The sequence below is a fragment of the Oryza brachyantha genome, chromosome 8 (assembly GCF_000231095.2).
Source record: "Oryza brachyantha chromosome 8, ObraRS2, whole genome shotgun sequence".
Lineage (NCBI taxonomy): Eukaryota > Viridiplantae > Streptophyta > Magnoliopsida > Poales > Poaceae > Oryza > Oryza brachyantha.
The window spans coordinates 10,286,208-10,313,472 of NC_023170.2; the positions used below are offsets into that span (position 1 = coordinate 10,286,208).

A 27,265-nucleotide genomic window follows, 5' to 3' on the forward strand; every position below is an offset into this window, starting at 1 on the left:
ACCTATAAATCCCCCTCTCCTCGAGCCGCCGCTGCCTTTATTCGCACGTTCCCGAGCCGTCGCTGCGCCCATTGCCTCGCCGCCGCCAGTCGAGCTCGCGCCTCACCTCCGGTCGCCGTCGCGGAGCTGCATCATCACCCATTCCCACTCGACGCCGACTCGTTGCCGCCCTTCGCGCCGCCGGTGAGCATCCTCTTCCCCTCTCCCTCCTTTCTCTTCCCCTTCGGTAGCCGCCCCCGGCGCATGTGCCGCTGCCATGCATGTGCGCTGCTGTTCGCCGTCGATGAGCCACCCTGGCGTCGTCTCCCTTGCCGTCACCACAGCGGGCCCCCTCGGTCGTTGCCACCGCGCCGCGAGACGCCAAGCTGTCGTCGCGCCGACACCGCCGCAGTCCCCGGCCACCATCGCCACGGTTTCCCCTCCCTCCATCGTCCTCTGCCTCCCCGCGCACACGCCACGACGCCAAGCCGTCGTCCCGCACCGCTCCATCCTCCTCTCCCCGTCGGATTCCTTTTCTCTTCTCGGCCGTTGCCGTCGCTGGCCGTTGTCCATCGTGCCACTGCGCTAGCGCCGCCGAACGATCTCCATCGTCGCCGCCGATCTACCTCGTGCCGGCCGTCACCATCGGTCCTCGGCCCTCGCCGACCTGCCGTCGCCGTCCTCGTCGCCGGTAAGCCGTTGCTGTCCTCTCTATCCCTCTCTTTTCCTCTCCGCCCGTGGCCGCCAGAGCCGACGCCGCCGCCGCATTCTTGCGCGCTTCGGCCATCTCCGTCGCCCGTCCGCCAGCCGCCACCCTCGCCTTGCTGTCGCCGACGCGACCCCGCCACCGTCGAAGCACCGCCGCGCTCGTCGCATCACTGCCGTCGCTCTCCCCGAGCCGCCGCCGTTCTCCCTTCGGCGCCGCCGCTCTTAGCGCCGTCGCCAGCTCTCGCGTGGCCACCCACTGGGTCGCCGCCGCCGCCACGCGTGTGCGTGCCCCAGACGTCACCGTCGCCCCTCCGCCCATCGTTACCCTCGCCTCGCCGTCACCGACGCAACCTCGCCGACGCCGGAGCGCCGTCGCCCTCCCATCGCGCCGTCGTCGCCGTCGGACGCCGTTGCCGCCGTCGGCCATGCGCCTCCTCTCTACCTCGGCCGCCGCCTCACCTCGCCGATCCTTAGCGTCGCCGCTCGCCGCGCCGTCGGTCGTCGCCGCCGCCCGCTGCCGTTGCGCCGACGTCGCTGGTCGCCGGTCGCCGCTCGCGCCGCCGCCCCGCCGCCTGCCGCCTGCCGCGCCTGCGCTCTCCCCTCCCTCCTCTGCTCTCTTCCTCTGTCCAGCGGGCCCGGCCAGTCGATCTCTCTCTCCTCGTGGGCCCCCTTGTCAGCCCCTCTTCTCCTCTTGTCTCACTGCCAGTGGGTCCCGGCTGTCAGCCTCCCTCTCTTCTCAGTGCTGACGTCATGCCTCCGATTAATTGCGCAATAATTGATTTAGGACTTTTCTGTTTAGCTAAAAACCCAGAAAACTTCTAAAATTCATAAGTAATTCATCTAGTCTCCGTTTAGGTCTAGTCAAGTTTCATTAAATCCAGAAAAATGCCAAGAATCCATTAAAAATAGTTTCTTTCCCTGTTTCAGTAGTTTTATAGCCTGTTTTGTTGGTTTTGCCTTGTTTGTCGTAGGTTTTGACCCCGTCGCAACGCCGTTCGCTCCTGAAGTCGTCGCCGAAGTTCCTCGTGGGTCTAAGCAAGGCAAGTGGCACCCTTCTTTGATCATATTGAACCTATGATTATAAAATCCCCCGCTTTTACATTCAAGCATGCCTTGTATTCAAATGTATTTACTTTATTTATCTATTGGGCATTTACCAATATACCCGTTGATCCCCATTTATTATTATTGTCATCCCAGGGTTAATTTGGCTAGACTTAGGGTTAGGCAATGCTTAGCCATGCTTAGTTCAACTAGCTCACCAATTATCGTTTAATTACTATTACAGTTTGATTAGACTTTGATAGACCTTTAATGGTTGTAATCATTATTCATTTCCCTTTGAGGATTAATACAACTAAAATATTGCTTATGGTGGGCTGTGGGTGCATGGTTTTGAGAGTCGCACCCATGGCAATTAAGGACCGGTTCTCAGGAAACCCTGAAGGTCTTACACGTACTAACCACAAGCCAGAATGGGCAACGGTGAGACTCGTAATCTAGCTTGTCCCTATTCGACGTACCCAGGCAAGGGTAGGCGTGATGGAGTATGGACGGGCAATCGTGGTGTAACGAAAGCTTCTCCTGCTTCCGGATCTACCAAGGCATAAGAGGGGACTGTCCGACTTGGTGTAAAGGAGGGGGTGAAACCTGAAGTGTGGTGCGATTGTCTAGGGAGGGCTAGGTGAAAGGTCTTATCATGGTTTCCGTACTGAGGTATCGTGGTGATATGTTGGGGCATGGTAACATGCTTGGCAGCCATGTCTTGTGGGTAAAGTTGTACACCTCTGCAGAGTAAAACTATTCGAATAGCCGTGCCCGCGGTTATTGGGCGAACTGACAGATTCACTGGGATTAGCTGAACCTCTTTAATAATTTTATTAATCTTGGAACTGGTTTGACCCGGCGTAATGTGGTGTAACGTTGGCAGTGGTTTGGGTCTGTCGCAACGTGGTTTATCGTTGGGCAGAGGGTTGCCCCTGTCGCTACGTGGTGTAACGTTCTGCAGCGGTCTGGGCCTGTTGCAACGTGGTGTAACGTTGGACAGTGGATGATTATTTTAAATATTTACTTTACTTTTATTTCAGTCTATTTTATCCACTGTTTTGCTAAATTACTGCAGCTTTTGTGCAATTTAACCTTAGCCTATCCTTGTTACCCTATTGCATTCATTATTCTCCCTCTCTTGGGTGTTACTTGTTGAGTACGGTGGTTTGTACTCAGCCTTGCTTACTTTTTCCCCCACCAGAGCAAGTGCCAGAGCCTGTGTCAGAAGAAGGTTGTTCCGAAGGTTGAAGTAAGGTTCAGTCCGCCGTCGAGAGTGCCTGTGGTGTGGAGCCGTCTTCGCTAGCTGAAGCTGAAGATTAGATGGTTTAGTTTGTTTTCCTTTTCCGCTGCATTTCGATAGATAATTGTTTTTATTTGTTTTTAAGACGTGGAACTGTGTATTAATTTGTCATAGTGTGTACTCGGGTTGATGCCTGGACCGAGATTTAATACATGCTATTGTTCAGAAATTTAGTGTAAATTTCTGGGCGTGACACCTGCCATGCCACGTCGTCGGAGTGCATGCCGAGGAGCATTACGAGGCCAGTCATCATGCGTCGCGTTGCCAGAGTGCGCGTCCTGGAGTGCTGCACCGGACACCAGCGCCGGGGAGCTTGGCCGAGGAGGTGCTTGGCCGCTGCTGCCACCGACAACACGACCCCTTTCTGCGAGCTACTGCCTTTGAGGGGAGAAGAAAGGGGCATAAAGGGAGAATTCATTCCTTTCTTATTTTGAATTTCAAATTCTAGGACATCTTGTATCCTGTAACAGAGGGAGTAATTAACAAAGTACTAAAATACCTATTTTATCAATTACTCAAATTAATTTTACTGGTAGTATAAAGAGCACCGGAAAGGGACCTACCTAATTAGTTTGCGGTAGCTATGTGTACTCTGCTGCTTCCGCACATCATATCTATTCAACATTCATGAATTTGCACTCATGCAGTATCTGCACATCAAAAGAGATTCATTATTTGCATTCAGTATGCAGTATGCAGTATGCAGATACAGTTATAGTAGCACTAAACGATATTGAAGCTCATCTTTTTGGTGAAAAAAATGCTTGAAAGTTGAAGTCATGGAGTACTGCTCCTGAAAGTTGAAGTATTGCATGCTCGCAGCACTAAAGTTTACTGAAAACTCTCTCGTTACTTTGATTAGAAACCGAAATTCTAAAGTTCTCATAAGTTCTTTTTTTTTGAAACTACTGGCAGGAGCTCTGCCTTTTCGTTAAAGAGAGAGAGAGGTTTGAACACAGCGCAAGTTACAACAGCCTATAGTTTTCTCCAGCTTTGAGGAGCTGGTGAAGACTAAGCCACCAAAAAAATTAAGAAAGGTTAAATTTTGAAACACCATATCTGTTGTTTGTCGAGGGGAATTGTTGTAGTTGTTGTCGAAGATGCTCGCATTGCGGTGGAGCCAAATTTCCCAAGTTGCATATACCACCATGCCATCGAACTTTCTCCTGGCCTCCTTAGTCACCTGGAGTCTGGTATCCTTCCACCACTGGAGGTAGTCATCATGAGTAGCCGACTTGTTGATAAGGTTGATCTTCATACTCTGTAGCAAGATCCGCCAGGTTTGTCTTGCGTAAGCACACTGTAGAATCAGGTGTATTGCCGTTTTGTTCACTATCCCACACACCGGACATAACTCGTTGTTTTGCCAGCCTCTTAGTTCTAGGTTGTCGGCTGTTAGGATCTTGTTATGCGCTGTCAACCAGCTGAAGAATCTGCACTTTCCTTCCGCTTTCGCTTTCCAGATGAACATGAAGCGATTGTCCTGTATGTTGCCTGCGAACTGCATAAGGTAGGCTGACTTAGCTGAGTAGGTGCCCCGTGCCGTCAAGTTCCATGTGATTGAGTCCTGTACTTGGGGTAGTAAATTGACCCTTCTGATCTCTTGCCATAGCACAACAAATTCATGTACCTGCTCCGTGGTTGAGATGTGCCTCATCGGTTTAAGTCATTTGTTGTCACACAGTTCCTGCTGTATCGTTCTATTTTTTCTAAACACCAGCCTATAGAGGTTAGGTGCAAGCTCCGTCGGCGCTACCCCATTGAGCCATCTGTCCGCCCAAAAACACGTTTTCTCTCTGTTTCCTATGATGATTGTCATCGCTGACCTGAAGAGTTCCTTGTATTTAGCATCACACGGGATGTCTCCTCTAATCCAAGGCTTTTCTGGGGAGTTCCACTCATGTCATATCCACCTCAGCCACAGCGCTCTTCCAAAGCCCTCTATATCATGGATTCCTAGGCCACCCATCTACTTAGGTCGACAAACCGCCTTCCAGTTAACTAGGCAGTGTCCCCCACTGGCCGACTTAGAGCCGGCCCATAGGAAGCTACGGTGTAGCTTGTCCATCTTCTTGATGGCCTAAGCCTTAACCGTGAAAACTGTCAGGTGGTACGTCGGGATTGAAGAAAGAGTAAAAACATAGTAAACTGAAGTTACCTAATTTTGCAACCAATTCGAAAAGATGGGATTGAAGTTATGCAAATTGCAGTTTACCGAAGTTCTCTATGCTGCAAAAGTGCAAATTGAAGTTATGCATGAGGTTCAGTGGTTCAGAGAACTTGCATTGCATTGCATTTCTTCGCAACTTCCTTTTTCAGCATTTGCTTTTGCTGAACTCAAGTTCAAATGGCCCATTTTTTGGTCGTTTTTTTCCCTAACGGATGGTGTTTGCTGATTACTAGAGTGCACTAATTTTATATTATATATACATCTTACTTTTCTTAGTTTCTCAACTGATAGCCTTTATAATGATAGTGATACCAAGTTAATGAAAGTCCAACACGCCAGCTGCAGGCTTTGCTCAGATTGCATTGGGGAAATTTGACATTTTCTTGGTTTTTGCTTACTTTATTTTTTGAACAAAATATAGGTTTAAGCTAAAAAGATTGGTGTAATCATGTTACAAAACAAAATTGGAAAGAAGCCTCATGATGTGCAGATAGTGAGTGTATTTCCTACTTATGCGTTAATGTGACTTTTACATATACATACAGAGGGCTATTTATGCTTGACAGTCACTTATATTAGCAAAGAAACAATATGGCATATATACAAAGATCAATACGTGCTTATCATAGATGCATGTATGCATTAGCACCTACAGACAACCAAATAGACAATAACCATCTGAATTATTGTATAATCTATCTGTTTCGCTTCGCTGTATGTGTATCCAAAAAGACCATAGGCGTCCAGTAAAGAGGAGAGAGAGGATGGGCCGTGCTAACTAATTTTGCACGATGATCTTGACAAATCGACTACAGAATGAATTCACGTGTGGAGCAATGCTTATCTTCCATCCTTGAAAATCGAACTCATCCGAAACTACCCTTAAATTTGTGCCCTTCTTACATACGAAGATTAATTTAAATCCTCTTGTTACAACAATTCTACAAGACCGCAGCGAAAGAAGAGCATGCATGGAAAAAAAAATCAAATCATTCACCTCTCCTCCTAACTCCTACCGGCAAGCATTTGTGATCCCACAAAACAACAGTACTGGGATAGATGAATTAGTTCCATCTTGGCAATTAAGCACAAGACAGTTTGGTAGAATCACAAGACGATTTGGTAGGATCCATCTCTACTTAAGCCGCCGCGCGTTGATGGATGTTTGGCAGCTCACTGGGTCATCAGCGATCGAGGAGGAGACAAGAACGAACAAAGGTGGTGGTGGTCAAGCATGGAGAGATCAGCAGTGACGTCCCTGGCTCTGCTGCTGCTGCTCGCTGCCATGGCGGACCGGCACGGGCCGGCGCCGGCGAGCGCCCAGGTGTTCTGCCGGTCGCAGTTCAACCTCGCCTACGAGGCGTGCAGCATACGCGCCTTGCCCGGGGTGAGGCCGCCCGTGCCGCGGCGCCAGCTCGAGCTCAACGAGACGTCGGTGGCCGGCGGCCGCAGGCACGGGCTCCATTCCAGGGGCGACGGCGACGACGACGACGAAGACGGCGACTACTACTACGGCGCCGACAGCGGCGAGGAGGGGTCAGGCGGAGGGGAGGAGGAGGGGCGGGGCCGCCGCCGCCGCCGCCGCCACCGGCACCGCCGCAATGTCGACGTCAGGGAAGACCCCTACGACACGGCGTGCTGCCGGCGGCTGATGGCCCTGGACAACTCGTGCGCCTGCCAGGCGGCGGCGCGCCTCCCGGCGTTCATGACCGCCGTCCGGCACGTCGTCCGGCTCACGCCGGTGGAGGGCTGCCACGTCACCTTCGAGTGCCCCGGCTCCTTCTAGCGCTATCGTCTCGTCTCATGGTCGTCGTCGACAAAACCTAGCCACATAGTATAAATACAAATAAATCAATCAACAATATGTATCCAGTGCATATTCCAATGCACAGCACTGCAGTATTATTAGCACTAATTGAGATGAATAACATGTTACACTTTACACTCGATCTATCCTAGGTGATGGATGATTTACATCAATTTCGCATGAATTGCGTGCAACAAATGTAATGTACGTGTACGTGTTGTTCTTGTTGGTTTGTCACATGAAGCCGGCATCGAAGAGGGACAGATCGCTGTCTGTGATGCTGAAGTCCACGTTGGCATGGAAGGATGGCAGCGGGAGGTGGCCAATGTCGGCGAGGCCGAAGCCGAAGCGGTGGTCATTGGCCAAGAGATCCTCCTCCCCCCGGAATGGATCCACGGCGAGGGGCAGCGGGTTCTGGGGCGTCAAGGCAGGAGCCTCCACCGCCGCCGACGACGATGACAACGGCGTTGCCGCCTCCTCCGATGAGAGGGAAGCAGATGAGGTCGTTGTCGCCGCCGCCGCCGCCGCCGGCGGCGGCTGCTGCTTCCTCGGGCGGCCGGGCGCACGTCGCGCCGGCCGTTGGTGGACCTTGACGTCAGGGGTAGGCGGCCGCGCGCGGCGAGCACCCGGCGGCACCTCGCCGCACGCTAGGGCGGCGTCGACCCGCGCCTCGTAGGCGTCGTAGGCGGCCATGGCCTCCTCCTTGGAGTCGTGCGTGCCGAGCCATTTGCGGATGTCGAGGTGGCGGTCCCGGAACTCAACCCCCCACCGCCCGGGCTGCCTTTGGTACACGAAGGGGCGCAGGCGGGACCCCTTCTTGGTCGCCGCTGCAGCACGGCCCATCCTCTCGCTCGACGGCGACGGCCCCGGCAAATCTCCCCCCGCCGCCGCCGCACCGCCGGAACCTCGGGACGGCGAGCAGAGCGACCGCGCCATTCTTGGCAAGATCCAGCAGTTGCACCACGGAGCTAGGCAGGGTGGCACGAGAATCACCGTCCGGCCCGCGGGGGCGCGCTGGTCGTGCTTGTTCCCCTTATAGCGTCGCGGACGTCGTCGGAAGTCGGAGTCGGAGTCGGAGTAGGAGACCCGAACAACGACCATCCGGAGGAGCGCCACGTACGCCGACGTCGCCTTGATCTTCTCGTTAATACGCGCATATTATGCATGGCTAGTGCGGATGCAGGTGGGCCGGGCCGCGTGCTGGGTTCGGTCATGGGCCACCGACCGATACATTGTGGCTCTGTGGGTCAACCCATGCATGTCCGGCGGATGATCCAATAGCTCTCTGCACGAGCAATCGCCTGTTGACACCGGAAAGATCATGAGTTCTGCATCCAGGATTCGATGAGTTTGAAGCACACACCAAATAGATTTGCAAATTTAATCGTCTATGTTATCATATGGGATAACTATCTAAAATAAATCATTTATTAATATCAATTATAACTCCAACAGAGTATTCATATTATATCCTTCGTATATATTTTATTAATATTTTATAAGCACATTCTCGTATATTGTTCTATTCTCTTCTATTGAGATTGAATGTTGAGATATCGAGTAAGAAGAGAAAAACTCTAAATATAGTGTTTCTCTTTATAATATAAATGATGTTCTATTTTTTAGGATGAAATAAAGTATCTGCTAGTGCATTTCCCCTAACTCTATTTTCAAGATGGAGAATAACATGAAGTATCTGCTAGGAATGTTTGTAGGAGCATTCTTAACAGCTTATCTAAATTTGATTATCCATATTGTAATTTGGATGGATATCTAAAATTAATTATCTCTTCGTACAATTGTGACTTCAACAAAACATCCAAGTTACATTCTTCATATATTTTTATGGATAATTTACAACTACATTCTCTCATGTTATTCTTGCTCTTCCCTCTTAAGATTGGATATTAATATATCAAGCGAGAAGAGAGAAACTTCAAACATAAAAATTTTTTCTTTCTAATGCAAAGGATGCTCTATTTTTATAGGATGGTATAAAATATCTATTGGGACAATATTTTTTCTTACCTAATCTATTTTTAGGATGGTGGATGACATGGATTATCATCTAGAAATACTATAGAAAGGTCTATTACACATTTGCACCGCCATTATATCCCTTCTTTTATTTCCTTGTCTGTCATCGAGTCGGCACAACGTTGATCATCCTCGACGTGACCACCATCGGCTCTAGTCTGCATGGTTTCATCACTATAATGTTGTGTCTCTACGTTATAAGTTACACTCGTACTCGTGGATGTGTGTCTTCCTATATACGTTATAATGTGAAAACTAGCATGGGCATCTTCCAATTCAATAGGCCGTAAAGGCATTCATAGTACTGAGTAGCCCCATCAAATACCCTAAAATCAACTGGAAAGAAGCTACTCAACATCTCCCACAGTGTAAATGCCCTAGCTGCTGCCACAATTTTATATGTCAGCCCTTGCCCTTTTTATTTACTCCTTATACTTTTTATGTTTACGTACCAATCCTAAACTTTAAAATAAACATGCTAAAAAAACAGAAGTTGATACCCATTCTCTCTCCCACCCACCTCCTCAGCTTCTCCTCTTACCCCAATCCGACTGCCTCTCCCATTTCCCCCTCTCTCTCGGTGTGGATCTAGCAGCAGAGCCCACGGGCGTGGGCGGTAAAGACGTCAGCGTGGTTGAGGCGGAGCTCGAGCCGGCGATGCATCTCTGGTGGCACAACATGACTCTGGTGACACAAATTGGGTGAGCTTCAAGTCGCTCCTTCTCCTCTGCCTCACCAAGTCCGCGCACTGCTCCTTATCTGGCCACCACCTTTCTCTCTCCTTTCTTTGCTCATCATAGACGATAAGGCCCTCATCGTGGCGAGCAGAGGCAGAGACACGGCCTCCACAACGTCGTGCCCTGCAGTGCCCCAGCGCCAATCTCTAGCGGTACGTGAGCGGCCTGGCGAGGCTACGTGATCTTCGCCCTCTCTCCGCCACGACGTCCGGCTGCAGACTTAGTGTGATAAGACCACCCTCCACGTCCGCTACATTGTGAATAGCCTAAGATGCAGAAGTGGGCTCAGACGGGCTGATTGTGATCATCTGGAGGAGGTCACCGTGTGCTGTTTTCGGCCCAACAAAAAGAAGCGCGGCCCGCCTAGAATGTGCTATCTTTCCTCCGCCGCCGCCGTCGCTCTCGCCACTGCCACCGCCACCCGATCCCCCCCCCCCCCCCCCCACTCCGCCGCACGCGTCCTGCCTGCGCATGGCGACGCTGCATGCGCGCGCGCCGCTACTGCCACGGGCCCCACCCCAGGCATGCCCCGCCGCCCACCTCGCCACGCGCCGCCAGCCCCGGCTGTCGGTGGCCGTCTCCGCCGGAGGAGGCGTTGGCGTCGGCGGGCCCGAGCTCCGCACGTGCAAGAACTGCAAGAAGCAGTACGACCCGGCGGCGAACCACCCGTCGGCGTGCCGCTACCACACCGCCCATTTCGGAGGTGAGAAAACTGTCAGGCGCAGGGGAAATTTTGACTCAAGAAATGGAAGCTGGGGTAGTTTCAGAGTTCGTCCATCCTTTTCTGATCCGAATTCGCGCGGGTCGTGACAGAAACGCCGCTCCTAATCAATCCTATTCTCAGCCTTGCAAGATGCTAAAGTGGCCTTCTTGTCTGTGGTTAACCTCAGTGATTTGTCGTATGAATTATGAGTGTCAAAATGAGCTGTTTTGGTGGATCGACTGGTCAGATTTAACCAACTATGTCGCCTTAAATGTCAGATCCTTGTGCACACTGTATTGATGGTATGTTTTGGTGTTAGGACTTAGAATTGTTGGACAACCTATGTTCACTGATTCTATCTCATAAGCTGTCATATGCTAAAAAAAACAAAATCATAGGCTAACTTGGTATAAGTAGCGGCTCACAATGCGCAGCTGTATAAATATCTAACTTTCCCCATTTGATTGCCCCGACTATTCATCTGTGCATGTGCTAGTTTAGGTCTTCTTTGCGGCAAATGAATGCAAATTTAACAAGAATTTGATAATATATTTCCATAGAATTGGGTAAATAACATCTCCCAGATTTTGACAATCCAAAGTTCCTACGGAAAATTCATAAATTCGAGGGGCTGTAGGCATTTGAATTATACAAAATTCTAACATAGTTATTTATGTTGAGCTAATTACGTTGTCCCTTTCGATTGTCTATATCCATCTAAATGGCCAATCTCTGTCTCTTCAGGTGAAACAAAGAGAAAATTTGAAAGTGTCTATGCTGGTGGAACATTGGATACTCCAGATTCAGGCAAAGTGTTCCAGTATTGGCATTGTTGTGGATCGGAGGATCCTTTTGATCTTGGCTGTACTGCTTCTCCTCATTGTTCATATGATGATTAAATACCTTCTCATGTGTACATTGTGATTGTACTATTCTTGCACATTATACGTTTGCCCAGATTATTCACATATGTGAAACTGAAAATAGTGCATTTTTGCTGTCAAATATAGTTTGTTGTTACTTGCTGTACTCTCTTTTTTATGTTGAATGTACCCATTCATAGTTGGTTGATAGATTATATTATACATTCAGTTAACGAATGCCATTCCCAACTAGCAAATTAGGCTTTAGAGGGATTTGGACATGTGGTATTCAATGCACATCTATATGTTACATTTTGTAAAAGAAAAATTGATTATTCTCTATCCTGTATTTGAAGGGATTTGATTTAACACAGGATTAAACAAATATAGGTGCACCTGATGAATCTTTTGTATGTCCTAAATGAGGAATGAACAGTGGTACTCTACCTTCTAACTGGTAAGTGAAGTCCATTGCCATGCTATTGAAAAGCAATACTATTGTGTGAGTGATTAATATTGGTAGTATCTTGTAATTTTTTCTCTGTTGATAGGTTATTATTTTTTACATTATGGTTGCCAAACATGTTTCAAATGTGATGCGACAGAGACAAATATGAGCAAGTGCTATATTCGGAAAGATGTCAAATAATCCACATCCACGCAGAAAATACAAAGCAGAACAATGTACGGGGTCACATATATCTAGTTAATCATTTATTTACCTCCACATTTTTTTGTCATTTCCTCTTACCTGCAGATGACTGAACATGTTACTTGGTTGAACCAACTGAATCATGACTCATTAACTTGCTGAAGTGTGATTGTGCGAATATGGCTGGCTGTTCTTGTGTTCTTCATGTTTGTAGCCTTTTCTGTGGTGGTTTTAAGAAGATGACACTGGGGTGGGGTGTAAGTAGGACATTCGACAACCACACTGCTACGCTCCCCATAGGATGGCTGTATAGCTGACCATTTTCAAGTAGCCTGTTTCCATCCAGGAAAAGGTTAGAATCTTATCTAGTGCTAATCTTTATGAATGAGACCATAATTATAACTAAACATCGTAAAATACACTAGCACTTCAAACTAGATGTAGCTTAATTTGAAACTACATGCTCCCTTCTTCCAGCTAGCTAAGCTTAATCTAGAGCTGCCCTATGGGTGTTCTGTTTTATTGACAACTTCTGCTCATCCTTCTTTTCCCAGAACATGGCCACTATACTCAAGTTCCAAGGACCATATAGCGTTGCCCTGTTTTCAGCTGATAATGGCAATGGCTTGGACATGTCTTACTATGATTTAATCCACATGTCATAGCATATTCTGTCACCTTGGTGGCTTTCTGTCAACATCTTTGGTAGCTCTGTGTCGACATATTTGATTGATGTGCAAGAAGATTGGAGTAAAATGCTTGTTAACTTCATATGTTTGCATACATGTTAAATGTGCTTTATGCTCCTGTTTGGCATTATCACTTTACTAAGAACTGGTCAGGTATCTGTAGTGCTGTTCCCAGAATGCTTCCTTCATTCTCTAGCTTCAGAGCTTTTTAACAAGGAAACATTATCTTACAACAGGAGAAGTCATTTTTTCAACAGAGCTGAGTTAGTCTATTTGTAAAGGGCATGCATGATGCATCATATTCATATCGTAGTGTTCCTTTGTCTTGTAGAACAGCTAAGCAACTAGAACTGCTCCACTTGAGTGTTAAGTGAATTTTTAGATAGCATATTGTGTCCCACGTGAGAGTTGAAAGGTTCATTCTTAACTGTTAAGGCATATTAAAGGGCCATTCCTAACGTACAGGGCAAAAAGGAATTTAGTCGGCCACTAGGAGAGGTTGTGCTTTTTTTTAATAGATTGGAGTACTTCTGTTGTATAAACCAGAAAAATTAGAGTTGGTAGAGACAGAACAGGAGCAAAATCTTGCAGAATCAAGCTGTGCATAAAAATCTTACAAAGTCAAAAGGAAAAATGAGTAATCAGTGGTCACCTATTTTTCCTATCCAAGGTTGGAAGAAAGTATCCATATTTGGAAACAAAAATAATTTATGAATAAATTTTATATATATATATATGTATGTATGTATTCTTTGTGGTTTAAAAGCTAATGTTGGAAATAAACTTTAGTGAAAAAAAACTCTAAAATTAACTTCAAATCTAAGATTAAAAATTCAAATTTGGAGTTATAAACATAAACAAAAGCAAAAAAGATGGGTACGTTAATTCACTATTCTGTCCATCAAGGCTATTCCATGCTTTTGTGCAATCTCACTTATTACTACTCCCACCATCGAGAAATACAGGTTGGTAGTTTATACTCATTTTGATCAAAAAATAAATGATTATTTGATCTTTTCAATAGAAGTATGGAAAAGAATGAAAGACACTTCGAACCATATATACTTTCTTATTTGCATTCTGCCTTATTATCTCCGTGAAGTAGTCAAAGTACAGATAGCTAGGGCATGATTTTGGTGCGACACCATCTGATTCCACTTAAGTAAACAAAACCGACTTTAGTACCTCGTCAACTGGTGACAGGTGTAAGTTCATCATTTAATATCTTCTCTCGAAAACACACCAAGAAAATGGTTCGTCTGGTAAAGCCTTGGAGAAGGTCAATTCCTGGCTTGAGTGCCTTGTTCGAACAAAGCCTTGGAAAAGCTGAACCTGGCTGAAAAATTCACAAAAATTCAGGCTTACTGGTGGGTACTGGTAGGATACGATTTTATCCAAAAATTACAACTTCTAATTTCCACGTCAATTTGTTCAACTTTCAACGAAGAAAAGGGACTCATGCAATGATCCAATAATGGTCTGAGATCTGTGCACCCACCGTCCAACCCTAATCAAAACCTTCATTTCTCCCTCCTCTCGTCGTCGCCATGATCATCTCCCTAAGCCCCTGGGAAACAACCCTGCTTCCTTCTCCCCCTACCCTCTCCTACCCTCCAACCACGACCAGTGGCGGAACCAGAAATAAAATATAGATGAGGCAGACTCGATAAGGGAAAATAAAGACAACCCATATTATAATATGGTTATTAACAAATTAGGGTGTAAAGAGCATGGATGACTTCTTTTATTTCACAATAAAATCATATATAACCATATAATTCAGCATAAAAAAGATAGCAGAAGACCTATCGGTCTAAAAAAAGTAAGACAATTTTATAGTTCAGTGAAATGATATATTTAAAAATTAATTAATATATAAAAAATACCACTAATAAATGTCTAGTGTGCCATGGCGTTGCACTATAAAGTGAAGAGCAAGAGCTTGTTAGCAGTAGCAGCGAGCATTATGCTGTCTAAGAGAAGTTATAACGGGCCACAATTGCTTGTTTTTATTCTCTGGGCTGGGCTGTGGCAGTCGGGATCGCTTTTTTCTGTTAGTTGCCTGGCTTGGACAGTTTCCTAGACTGTGGACCAACTTCTTGGGCTGGGCTGCAGTGGGGTGTGGGTGGGGGCGACGTGGGCTGTAGCTGGGCCGGTCGCCCCACCCTGCCTAATGGGTAGTTCCGCCCCTCACCACGACCCTAAATCTAATGCATAGGTCCTCTCGTTATAGAGAAGGTTATATGGCGTAAATTATCGGAGGTCTAAAATATTTGGATGATTTTCTGGGAAAACGAAGGTTACCAATATCCCGAATAAAAAAGCCCATTCAAATTTCGATTTTTTTTGAAGTTTCAATCACTTTTTGCATCCCAAACAGTGAACCTGATGCCAACGGCTCAATGGGAACGGCCTAAAGTTATATTTTAGTTCTAATTTTACTTTTTACAGAATTTTTACTACGCATACTACTCATGTAATATAATAAAACCAAATCCGTTAGATCCAAAGCATGGCTCACAATCATTCATAGGTATCTTAAAAAAAATCCAACATCAAACATGTCGACAGATAGATTTCTAGCAAAACGGTAGCACTGTACCATTTGTGCCCATATATACTTTCCTAGTTCCACTTGCCACCTCAGTAATGATCGTTATATTGTGAAGTAGTCAAAATACAGGCTCTAGTGATACATTCAGTGCACAGATAGGTAGTGCATGCTTTTGGTGCGCCACCATATGATTCTCGGTGAAGAAAAGACTAACTAAAACACAATTGACTTTGCTATATATCTCATGCTATCTATGACCACCATGTATTTTGTCAACTGGTAACAGGACTTCACCATCAAGCCCACTATGAGAAAATGGTTCTTCTAGAACAAATAAAAGCTGAAAAAGAAGTTATTCAAAACTTTCACCTAGTGGACGCTGAGATTTTCAAGATTCCTAAAATTTCAGGTTTATAATTATTGTACTGGTAACATATGGCTCCGCCGAAAACTGTCATTTCTTTCAGTTGATCAACAGTTTGATCGAATTGAGCGAAAAAAAAATTTTGTTCAAATTTCAAATCTTGCGTTGAACATTTTCACCTTGTATCCTGAAATTTCAATCTCCTTACATTTTTGCATTCCCTCATCTTTTCGCTTTTGCTTATGCTAATTATAACCCAAAATTTAAATTTTCAACCATAAATTTAGAGTTTATTTTCGCATGTTTTCTCATCGTACTTTATTTTTCAGTCTTATCTTTAAATAATTTAAACACATATATAATATTTTATTCATAAATTATTTTTCGTTTAAAAAAACCGACGGATCCCCAAACTAACGAAGGAATGGGGACGGAGCTTAGCCACCATGAAAGCATCCAAGCGAATAATTTTGCAACCATGATGATGCCCTCAGCTCAGCCACCTGCTACTGATGACCTATTCTTTCCTCTTCCATGAATTGGTGTCTGCCTGGCGTCAGTGTGAACTGCCTCCAGAACGGCCGGAGTCTTTTTCCCCTCCTTTCGTTTTCACAACCATCAAGCCATGCACACTCAAGGTGGGGGTATATTAATTTATGTTCTGCTTTTGCATGGATAGGTTCCCTCTACTGCAGATTATTCCATCAAGGTTAGGCACAAGGAAAACAAGACATGAATAAGCTAAGGTATAATTGTAAGCAAAAGAAATCACAACTTGTCCTAGAGTGTGAATTTCTTCTGTGCGTCGAAAAGACTTGCGTGCTTGATAAGCCTCTGCGTTGTGAATGAACATACGTGTTATGACACCTATACAGAACACTAGTTGTTGGATTAGATGACATGGACTAGGTGACACAAAGGGACCAATGACGTATCTATTATTTTAAGTTTTAGTGGTCTAACTTATATAAATTTGTTAAATACCGCAAATGTATTGTACAAAATATACAATACAAGTTTGAAATTAATCGAAATATCGCCATCTCATATTTTTAAGAAAGTTTTCCTTATTTTTTTTCTTCGTAAGAGTTATTTTTTTAATCATACATTGTATCTTAAATTATGATTTTTTATGCTCCCACTCCCAGGACCAATCATGTTTAAACTGCTGAAAGGGGCAAATCATTATTGCTGATAAAACCTTTGTCAGTGGTACATCTAGGGGCTTACATATAAGTAACAACTAACTAAGCAACAATAACTACAGAAAATCCCCATCACCGAAAGGCATGCTTTCTCACCTACAACCTAAAGGTATGGAAACCGGTTCCAACATACTCCCTTCGTCGTAGAAATAGACAATTTTTAGGTTTTCGTGTCCAGCGTTTGATCATTCGTCTTATTTAAAAAATTTTTAAAAAATAAAAAATTAGTTACATGTAAAATACTATTCACGATTTATTATCTAATAAAAATAAAAATATTAATCATAAAAGTTTTTCAAATAAGTCGAAGAGTCAAATATTATACGTAAAAAGTGAAAGATTGATTTATTTTGGGATGGAGGCGATACAGATAGCTATCATCCATGCATATATATGGACCATGAGACAAAAAATGGGTTGGAGGCACCTCCAATTTTGAGCTACCACTGGCAAGATTCCAACGTGACATCTACACTTGTATGACAGGTCATCTGAATTGCGCTTTCTGATAGAGAAATAACCTGCAATGCATCACAATCGTGTCAGTGCTATTCTACCTCGCCTAGTCGGTACGGCACCATCAGCCTGCCACGGTCACACGAAAGAGTCAAATTTTGAGTGATTGATATGCAACAAGTTCAATGCTTTTGAGTTCATACAGTACAGTGACTTTTACACAAACTGTGTTCACACACGCACACTCTCTCTCTCTGGGGCTAAGCGCATATAGAAGTTAATTATATCCCATCTCTGTTTCGAAATAAGATCATTTTTTAGTTGTTAGATATAACGTTTTGACTTTTCATGTTATTTAAATTTTTTTGCGATTAATATTTTTATTGTTACTAGATGATAAAATATGAATAATACTTTATGCATGACTAATTTTTTTAAGTTTTTATACAAATCTTTCAAATAAGACGAATGGTCATAGCACTGGACACACAAATCGAAAAATGACGTTATTATGAGACGGATGTAGTATGTTCAACTGCCTAGGCGATATTGTTAATTCAAGATAAATTAATCCAAAGTTACAATGGGGTTAACGTCAAACTTTTCCTTGGTTACTCCTATGTTCGTTCTCAAATTCATGACGTCCTAAAATGCATGCAATTAAATATCAAAATCTCTTATATCGTTATATACATTCAAAAGCTTCAATTTGATATATAAAAATTATATTAAGATATGTATTTGCCATAAAAAGCACTCATATATTTATATTTTTTACATAAAAAAATAACGGTTGATATGTCATTATCGAAAATATCTTGGTGCATTGATTTCAGCCTCATACCCAAAGCTAGAGAACTCACAATAAACTCTTAAAGTATCCACGGTGTATGAAGAATGAAGTTCTTACAGCCTTTTATGGCATGACTCGTTATTGTAAGAGTAGTTCATACACTAGACCATATGATGGGCTATACATGTTAAAAAATATTCTCTCTTCACTTTTGTCTCTTATTAAAATATACACGTCGTGGAGTTTGTAATAGCAAAAATCCGCTATCGTTGATCCCAACTTTAAAGACTACATTAGCAATATATATTGGTGATACCTTTATAAAACCAATATTTTAAAGGTACAAAGAATTCCATGGGTGTTTATTTGATAATATTATTATCTTTACTACTTGAAAACGGAGACATTCGTTCTTTCTCCTACCCATGCAAGGCAAAAAAAAAAAAAAACCCAGTTCCACAACAAACAAACAAAAATTAAGTGGTTTCTTTAAAAAAAATAAAAAATCATTTTTGTGTATGGCCTGTAAAGTCCATCATTACTTGCAGGGGTTGCAAATGCATGAGTATATCACTCCCTCCATATATATACAATGTTGGCTACTTCAATTATTTGAACTAATGAACTAATCGACGTCAAACGAATTATATGTGAGAGAGTACTAGTTTATCTTAAAGTTACTGACGGTTTATGAACAATAGCAGCTAGCTAGAGTACTGTCGCGGAAAAAAAATGTACTGTAAGCATGCACTAAGCAAGGTATGATAGTACGTGATGATAGAAGAAAAGCATCCTAGATTAATTCTGGACCATCACAAATTAATGACAGAAGAGACCTGACACCACAAATTGATATCGTCCACCGGCAAATCAAGTCCAAAGCTAGTCGTACAAATTAATCTATACGTGTGGTGCAACTGTCAGTGTTTTTTCTATAATCTCTTCTGCACGTAGATTAACGCCAAGCAGAAAATCTCGAGCAGAGCGTTCAGACAGTGAAAGCTACTGACAGCCGATCGAGCAGAGCTCTTTAACAAATGTTCATCGCGTACAGGGATCTTTCCAAAAGAAAATTAAAGTTGTTGAGCTACGGATGATGTCTGAGCAATAAAAATAAACAAAAACCTAAAAGTAATTTATGGTTAAAATTTTATATGTATGTTAATAGTGATTTAATAGCTATGGTTGGATAAGAAACTACAATGAAAAAGTTCAAAATTAATATATTTTTAAATTTGAATTTTTCTTTGGCCGATAAGCTAAATTAAAGTCTTATTACGGGAATAAAATTATGTTCCCAAGGGGTGCTGGTGCAATCAAACACCAGTGAAATGGTTGGCTACCAATATTATTAAAGCAGCACTAGACTTATCCACCCTCTAGTTGTATTTGTAGGGGATAATCTTTTCGCTTTTTATAGAAAAACAAATGATATATTTACAAATAAAAATAATTTATGAATAAAATTTTTATATATGTATTAATGCGTTCTAAAAGTAAAGACTAAAAAATAAACTAAAATAATAAAACCTTAAAATCAACTTTAAATCTAAGGTTGAAAATTTAATTTTTGTCTTATAAACATAAACAGAAGCGAAAACTTACATGTAATCACATCTATAATGTGGCTAACATAATATCCTAAATTAATGATGATTGTGGTTAGCTTAATTAAAGACAATTTAACTCAAACTTAGCTTGAACTGTAAAAAAACATAACCACAAAATGAGCCCAAGCCGTCTGAACTGAATTTATGTCTTGTTCCTTATCTGCATGCATTTGCATTGCATCTACACCAACCATTGCTTGGTTCGGGACAAACCAATAGCTTTAGGGAAAGAGCAAAAAAGATATTCCTCTTTTTCAGTCTTCTTTTGTTGGATATCCGTATATAACCAAGCTAGCTATATATGTTCCAGTGTGAACGACTCATCGATGAGCCATGTATAACAAACTCAATCATGTGATTAATTATTGGCAAATATCCAATCTTGGTAAGGCTGGTCAAGCAAGAGCACATGTACTCTTCCAAGATATATATAAAAAATCAATGATATATATATATACATATCTGCAACAGTTAGAGCGAGTAGAATAACTGACTAAAAATCAACTATAAACCTACGTGAATATGAGAGAAAATAAAAAATAAAGAGTTATATCTACATGTGTCCCCATTAAATAACATAAGTGAGAGAAAGATTTGTGAGAAAAATATTAGAGGCAATCTTGTAGCTAACTTATTATACATATTAGCTCTAACAAAGCTTACCGCGGCTTTACTATTAAACATGTTCTTATCTATCCAGGAATCTGCACGGAAAGAAGAAAGAATTACTGCATATACAAACAGAAAGGCCATATCTAAGCTGATCTTGGTGTGAACCTGATTCTTGTCCGGGCTGCCGGCCATCGAAATTCAGGTCTGATCAAAATCAGATTAACCACATATATGCACATGTGTATGAGCGTGCGATTGCAATTTATATCATCAACTATAATCTTTTAAAATTAATTAGTGACGGCCGGTGTCTCTCCAGTAGCACGAAGCATAGATGAGAAATCGTGCTTATGAAAAAAGGAAAGAAGAATAGATGAGACCAATAGTTTCATCTATCTGTCTCTCTGGCACCACTTGTGTCAGCTGTGTGTGTGACGTGCAGCGTATGCCACCTGCAGCTACCAAACAATTACTAGTAACCAAGGAATACTGAGGCCTTGTTAGTTCCAAAAAGATTTTGCAAAAACATCATATCGAATTTTTAACACCTAAATAAAGCATTAAACATAGGTGAACCAAAAAACTAATTACACAGTTATGAAAGAAATCTTGAGATGAATCCTTTGAGCCTAATTAGTCCATGATTAGCCATAAGTGCTACAGTAACCAACATGTGCTAATAACGGATTAATTAGGCTCAAAAGATTCGTCTTGCGGTTTCTAGGATAGCCGTGAAATTCGTTTTTTCATTCGTGTCCGAAAACCCTTCCGACATCCGATCAAACATTTAACGTAACACTTCTCGCAAAAAAATTTCTCAATCTAAACACCACCTGAGACCCAGCTGTTCACACTAGTTGGCTAGGTTCTTTATAAAACTAGGAGTATTTACTACACGTGCTAGCTAGCTTGCTTGCTTCTGGGATGCCAAAGATTTTTCTTATGCAATGGAAGTCTTATAGAATTTTACCAGTTACATTAACACGATATAATTGTATGGGTAACATTTTTGTTGTATGTACTACTAAGATATATATAGCCGCACCCATCCATGCACTGGTGTATTATAATAAAAACATAAAATATTTAAGCACCATCAATCGTAGACTAAATTTAGACTCATATTTATGAGTAAAATATTCCTCAAATAGAGATTTATAAAGAATGGGTAGGTTTAAAGCCAGTGAACAAGAAAATAATATTCTTTATTTTTTTTAGATTGCCAAAAAAGGATCAATACTTTTTATCCTAGCATGGTAACATCCCAATGCCATTGAAAAAAAAATCCCTAATCCCTTTGACCCCTCTTCCTCCTCAAATCTGACGACTCACCGCTGATGAGTAGGGCGAGGGGTTGGCCTCATTCCTTCCTAGTAGTTATGTTTTAGTTGGGCGTATCTTATGCTCAGGATAAGAAACCCACTGCCGCTTGACTTCTCTTATTCCAGAATCACCTGACCATGGAAGCTCTTGCTAAGGTTCTCTTTGGTTCATCTTCGCCTAACCATCTTAGTGGTAGCTAGAGAAGTGATTGTGAAGGTGGTGAATATGGGAGGTTACAGAGCTCAGAGAGGCACAACTTGCAATGGAGAAGGATATCGACTGCAAGATAGATGTGGTAATGAATATCCTCCATCCTCATGCCCTTTTGTTTCTACCACCATCGTCTAGGGCCCCACCGTCTTTTGTTGCGCTTGGTAGTAGTGGAGGGATGTTGGTCTCATGCTCAATGGGATTTCACCATGCGCCACCACCTTTTCCAGATGGTTTTACTGCTGCATGGCATGCTCTGAGGCCGATACCATCTCTTTGCTCTGCCTCTAGATTTGCCTCGACCAATCCCCACCCCTAAGAGGCTAAGACCTTTGTCGTTGTAATTGGCCCTAGCTAGTTTATGCCCCCACGACTGTTGTCGCTGCCATGGGGTCGTCACTCTACCATCTATAGTGACTAGGGCGGAGGAAGAAGAGGTGAACTGACAGGTGTGCCTCACATATATACATGTATGCCACTAGGACTAAGCAACGCTGAATTTTGTGAACAGGGTAATTTGTCCATTTTAAAAAGTTAAAAAGGGTGTAAAACGTTTGGTATTTGAGTTGTGTAGGTTAAATCAAACTTTTTTGATAGTTGTGAGAGTAAATAGAACTTAACCCTTAAATAAAGGGTGGGTTTAGCCTTGGTGTATGGTAAAACTTCAGCCGATATGTACAGCCTTGTGTAACTTTGGTCAATATACATACATCAATTTGTACTCCCTCTGTATTAGTCATTGATTTTTTTGGTAACGCTTTATCATTCCTATTGTTAAAAAAATTATGCAAATAGATCAAAAATGTAAGTTATAATTAAAATAGAATTAACAATATACATACCTCAATTTGTACTCCCTCCGTATTTTACTTATTGATTTTTAGGTAAACGTTTCATCATTATTATTATTTAAAAGTGTGCAAATATACTTAAAAGTAGGTTATAATTAAAATAGATAGCAATAATCCAATAAAAAATAAATGATAGGAGTAACTATAATTTTTTTCTTAAGCTGAATGGTTAAATATGTGCCAAAAATACAAGACGTTCTTTACAAATACAAGTATGAAGCAGTTTAAAGTTATAAGTCGTTTTGACTTTTGTTAAAGTCAACTACTATGAGTTTGACTAAATTTATACGCAAATATAATAACATACACAACACCAAAGTAGTTTTATTAAATTAATTTATAACTGAATATATTTTTATAATACGTGTATATTGGGTTATAAATTTGACTATCTTTTTATAAATTTATTTAAATTTAGAGTAGTTTGACTCTGACCAAAGTTAAAGCTAACTTATAATCTAAAATGGAGATGGAGATAGTATTTTGCAGAATATAGAATGTCTCGTTTTGCATTGAACACCAGGTCCCCAAACTGCGTACGTGCAGGGGGATACATGACGCCAAGATGACCCCAAGGTATGGAGGGAGCCACCACGGCCGTCCCCGTTCACACGGCGCCGCCGCTCTCGATCGCTCGCAGTAGGAGGGGTTGGCGGTGGGCCCCGCTCGCGTTCACACCTGTTCCTTTCCCGCGCCCGCGCTTCCGATTCGATCGTACTATATATAAGAGCCCGAGGAGGGTGACCGGATTCTCATCCGCACCACCACCACCCACCTAGCTCCTCTCTCCATCTCCATCTCCATCTCCGGCCATGTCCGCCGCCGCCGCCTGCATCCCCTTCCTCCCTCCCCCGCCAATGGCGGCCGACGCTGCGCCGCCGCCGGCGGAAACCGCCGCCGTCGCCACCACCAACAGGTATATACGCGCGCGCGTACGTACGCTAGCTACATGGATTAACCAAGTAGTACTAGTATATATTATTATTATTACGGCATGATCATATGTGTGTTTCATCCTTCTCCCTCTCTCGTGATCGATCTTGTTAGTTTGGATGTTTAACTAATCCGCAACCACCTGAAGAATACTGTTGTTGGATCTATCAAGCAGCTGCGGCGAGGCGCTGGTGCGGAGGCCGCGGGCGGTGGCTCAGAAGCTGGCGTGCGAGCGGCGGGGCGTCGGCGACGGCTTCGCGGTGTGGAGTGGCGTCGGGAGGCCCGAGCTCCACAGCCTCGACCCTCTCATCTCCCTCTACGAGTTCGAATGTACTCCCTCCAGCCTTTTCTTACTTGAAGCCGTTACTTTTGAAAAAGTCATCTTATTTAAAATTTTACACTAATATATAAAATTATAAGTCATTTTAAAAATTACTTTGGTGATCAATCAAATTATAATAAAATAATTAATAATTATATAAACTTTTAAATAAACAAATGCTAAATATAGTTTCAAAAGTCAACTACGTCACGTGAAAAGGTGAATGACAAATTAATCACCAACTAATTAAAAAAGCACGTTTGGATCATTTTTTCATCGAAATGGATTTGACAAACAAACTGCTACATACCTACCTGGATCGTTACGCGGCAGTAAATATAAATTAATTTCACATTGTATAACAGTTGAGTATATTTCGTTGCCCGTCAGTATATATAAATGGATCTTCAGCAACAAGCTCTCTTGTGATTAATTATTCGGCAGAGAATTAATACTTTTAATAATTTATGTTTCTGTCTCTGTTTTTCAGTTTCTCCACCAGCAGGCTTTCATGACCATCCCCACAGAGGTTTGTATTTCATTTTATGTTGACCTCAACTGCACGTAATATCTTAATGTATCTCCACGCTAATGTCATGAACAATTAAATTATACTCTCTAGTTTTCTTGTTCCTGAATTCTGATCTTGCAATATTCTTTTCATCTGCATGGTACGTGTTCATTCAGGATTCGAGAATGTTACCTACATGCTCGAGGTATAATTCTACACGTACTGTATTATATTGCGCCCCTATACAGTTGCATTACGGAACCACCAAGAAATCAATTTAATATATTTTCATAGAATTTGACAAGAAAGATTTATTTTGCAAAAATAAATAAATAATTGATGTCAAATTAAATGTTGTTCTGAATTAATTTGTATTGCTTTTCAGGGAGGATTCAGTTACCATGACTTTTCAGGCCACAAGGGCACCATCAACACAGGAGATGTTCAGGTTAGGTCTCCAATCAGCTGTGTGTACCATTAAATATAGGGTTGGACTAATCCGACGAATTAATTAACATCACTGGTTTTGCTCCTGAAATTGGTTGAAATTAACAGCCTCTAACAATTTTGAATCGTGTTTCACTGCATAAATCTCACGTAATATATAATCATGTATGAGTACTTACTAAATACACTCCTCAAGGAGCCATTCAATGCTCTGAAAAGTAAAATGTGATTGGAATTATCCGCGGTTCTATTTACTTTAATTTGGAAACTTCAAATGACTATGATGTAGCGTCAGATTGTGATCGATCGCTAGTGAATATTGGGAAGAAAAATTCAAGGAGAAAGCTGTCTAGCAAGGAAAGATGAGAATGCAAAATGTGGCTGCCTACTTATTTTTTCTTCTAATAGTGAAGCAAAACCCACGGCATCTAAATCATTAAAACACGATTGTGTGTGAAATACACAACTAACTACTACATTAATTGCCATCACGTACACACTGACGAACAGAAACAAAAGGTTACTATCTAGCAACTGAGAAAGACAAACAAAAGGATATGCGTACAGTTTGTGCTGGTAACGATATGTTGAATTTATGTTTTTATTACACGAAAGACCTACATGTACACACACCAACATATCTTGCTAGAAATAGTGAATATCAGGATTTGAATTCTAATGGATCCATGCATCCACGGCTTGACATTTCTCAGTTCACGTCGTTACTCTATCGATCTATTTCACAATATAGGTTTTTTTAGTTTTATCTAGATTTATATAAACATCAATAAATTTAGTAAGGTATATAAACTATATGCATGGATCAGTGAATGCATCTAGCCACGTATACAATCTATACGAAACGGAAGGGGTAATTTTTATAACTCTGGAAAAAGATGAAGTCCGTATATTGTAGGGATTTTTAAACATGTTAACATTCAGAGCGTGCAGTATGAAGAGGAACAGAGGGGATGTTAGCTAACATGGTGTTGGTTGCAGTGGATGACGGCGGGGCGCGGCGTGGTGCACGCGGAGATGCCCGGCGGCCATGGCGTCCAGAGGGGCATCAACCTCTGGATCAACCTCTCCTCCAAGGACAAGATGTACGCTCACCTTCCTCCTCCTCACGCCGCAGCAATGGCCAGCGGCTACCGTGTAAATTGTACGGCGTACCGAAACGGTTGCTGACTGACTCGGCCGTGTGCCGCGGCGCGCATGCAGGGTGGAGCCGAGGTACCAGGAGCTGGCGAGCCAGGACATCCCCGCCGCCGAGCGCGACGGCGCGACCGTCAAGGTGATCGCCGGCGAGGCCCTGGGCGCGCGCTCGCCGCTGCAGACGCGCACCCCGGCGCTCTGCCTCGACGTCGCCATGCGGCCCGGCGCGCGCCTGCGCCAGCCCGTCCCGCCCGGCTGGAGCGCGTGCGCGTACGTCATCGACGGCGAGGCCGTCTTCGGGGACGGCGAGGACGACGCGGCGGCGCTGGGCGCGCACACCTGCGTCGTGCTCGGCGGCGAGGCGGGTGCAGCCGCCGATGGCGTGGCCGTGCGCACGACGGAGCGCGCCGCGGCGAGGTTCCTGCTGGTGGCGGCGCGGCCGCACGGCGAGGCCGTCGTGAGGGACGGGCCCTTCGTGATGAACACGCGGGAGGAGGTGGAGCAGGCCAGGGATGACTACCGGAACCGCCGCAATGGCTTCGAGATGGCCGCCGGCTGGAGCTCCGACTACGCGGCCACCGTGGCGGCGCACTGACGACGCTCACCCGCGGGGCGGCCGGTGATCATAGCAGAGGACAAATTCTAGGGAGTTCCATTGCAAAGTTGATGTATGAAACGGAGTGATTTTCGACGATGTCACATCGTGTGAAAGGCCGTAAATAACCTTGGCATCCCATATGTTCGCTTCTATTTATGTTTATAAACCAAAATTTAAATTTTAAATTTAAGTTATATTTAGAGTTTTTCACCGATTTTATTTTTTAGTCTTGACTTTTAAATCGCTACAAATATGTATACAAAAGTTTTATCGATAAACTATTTTTTGTTTGCAAATATGCAGTTTAGATTTTCCTATGAAAAACTTTAACAATCACCCCCTAGTTTTGAATTCCGTTCAAATTTTTGTGTTTCAAAACGATGGTACAACCAACTAAAAATCCGTTTGGTACTTTGGTATAGCTCCTGATTCTGTAATCATGTAATTCTATTTCTGATTTTCCATTAATGACAGAATCAGAATTAACCCAACCGATCATGCTAGAATCAAATTTCTACCAGACCTGTCTTTTTTAGCTTATCCGCATATTATTGAAATGGATTATTCACTCTATACTTCAAAAATATGTTTTCTAAAATTTTTGTTCTACTGTTTTACCTAGGCCACTT

The 27,265-nt window shown here is 43.2% G+C and overlaps 4 protein-coding genes across 5 annotated transcripts; 3 read left to right on the forward strand and 1 right to left on the reverse strand.

Annotated features, from left to right (window-relative positions):
- Positions 1–6,351: 6,351 nt before the first annotated feature.
- Positions 6,352–7,056, forward strand: LOC121055189. Its single transcript, XM_040527087.1, has one exon. The coding sequence runs from the start codon at positions 6,439–6,441 to the stop codon at positions 6,988–6,990; it is 552 nt and encodes a 183-aa protein (XP_040383021.1). The 5' UTR covers positions 6,352–6,438; the 3' UTR covers positions 6,991–7,056.
- A 146-nt stretch (positions 7,057–7,202) lies between these two features.
- On the reverse strand, positions 7,203–7,947 carry LOC121055203 (dehydration-responsive element-binding protein 1E-like). The gene has a single exon (XM_040527151.1). It carries the CDS (start codon positions 7,945–7,947, stop codon positions 7,246–7,248), a length of 702 nt encoding a protein of 233 aa, XP_040383085.1. The 3' UTR covers positions 7,203–7,245.
- A 2,280-nt stretch (positions 7,948–10,227) lies between these two features.
- Positions 10,228–12,842, forward strand: LOC107304721. Of its 2 annotated transcripts, XM_040527008.1 has the most exons (4): positions 10,228–10,488; positions 11,233–11,352; positions 11,742–11,808; positions 12,558–12,842. In XM_040527008.1, exons 1-3 carry the CDS (start codon positions 10,257–10,259, stop codon positions 11,774–11,776), a joined length of 387 nt encoding a protein of 128 aa, XP_040382942.1. In that variant the 5' UTR covers positions 10,228–10,256; the 3' UTR covers positions 11,777–11,808; positions 12,558–12,842. The 2 variants fall into 2 exon arrangements, with proteins under 2 accessions (XP_040382942.1, XP_015695579.2); XM_015840093.2 differs by lacking the exons at positions 11,742–11,808; positions 12,558–12,842 and having other exon boundaries at positions 11,233–11,494.
- A 10,685-nt stretch (positions 12,843–23,527) lies between these two features.
- Positions 23,528–26,844, forward strand: LOC102700921 (pirin-like protein). The gene is made up of 7 exons (XM_040527153.1): positions 23,528–23,586; positions 23,779–23,933; positions 24,416–24,454; positions 24,613–24,641; positions 24,822–24,884; positions 25,883–25,986; positions 26,105–26,844. The coding sequence occupies exons 1-7, from the start codon at positions 23,528–23,530 to the stop codon at positions 26,631–26,633; spliced, it is 978 nt and encodes a 325-aa protein (XP_040383087.1). The 3' UTR covers positions 26,634–26,844.
- Positions 26,845–27,265: the final 421 nt, after the last annotated feature.

Excerpts from the sequence above, each read along its gene's own strand:
- LOC121055189 (XM_040527087.1), top strand. The coding sequence starts at position 6,439 with ATGGAGAGATCAGCAGTGACGTCCCTGGCTCTGCTGCTGCTGCTCGCT.
- LOC121055203 (XM_040527151.1), bottom strand. The coding sequence starts at position 7,947 with ATGGCGCGGTCGCTCTGCTCGCCGTCCCGAGGTTCCGGCGGTGCGGCG.
- LOC107304721 (XM_040527008.1), top strand. The coding sequence starts at position 10,257 with ATGGCGACGCTGCATGCGCGCGCGCCGCTACTGCCACGGGCCCCACCC. Across the intron at positions 10,489-11,232 it reads CCACACCGCCCATTTCGGAG|GTGAAACAAAGAGAAAATTT; the intron begins GTGAGAAAACTG and ends CTGTCTCTTCAG. Across the intron at positions 11,353-11,741 it reads GGATCCTTTTGATCTTGGCT|GTGCACCTGATGAATCTTTT; the intron begins GTACTGCTTCTC and ends AAACAAATATAG.
- LOC102700921 (XM_040527153.1), top strand. The coding sequence starts at position 23,528 with ATGGCGGCCGACGCTGCGCCGCCGCCGGCGGAAACCGCCGCCGTCGCC. Across the intron at positions 23,587-23,778 it reads GCCGTCGCCACCACCAACAG|CTGCGGCGAGGCGCTGGTGC; the intron begins GTATATACGCGC and ends TCTATCAAGCAG. Across the intron at positions 24,885-25,882 it reads TCAACACAGGAGATGTTCAG|TGGATGACGGCGGGGCGCGG; the intron begins GTTAGGTCTCCA and ends TGTTGGTTGCAG.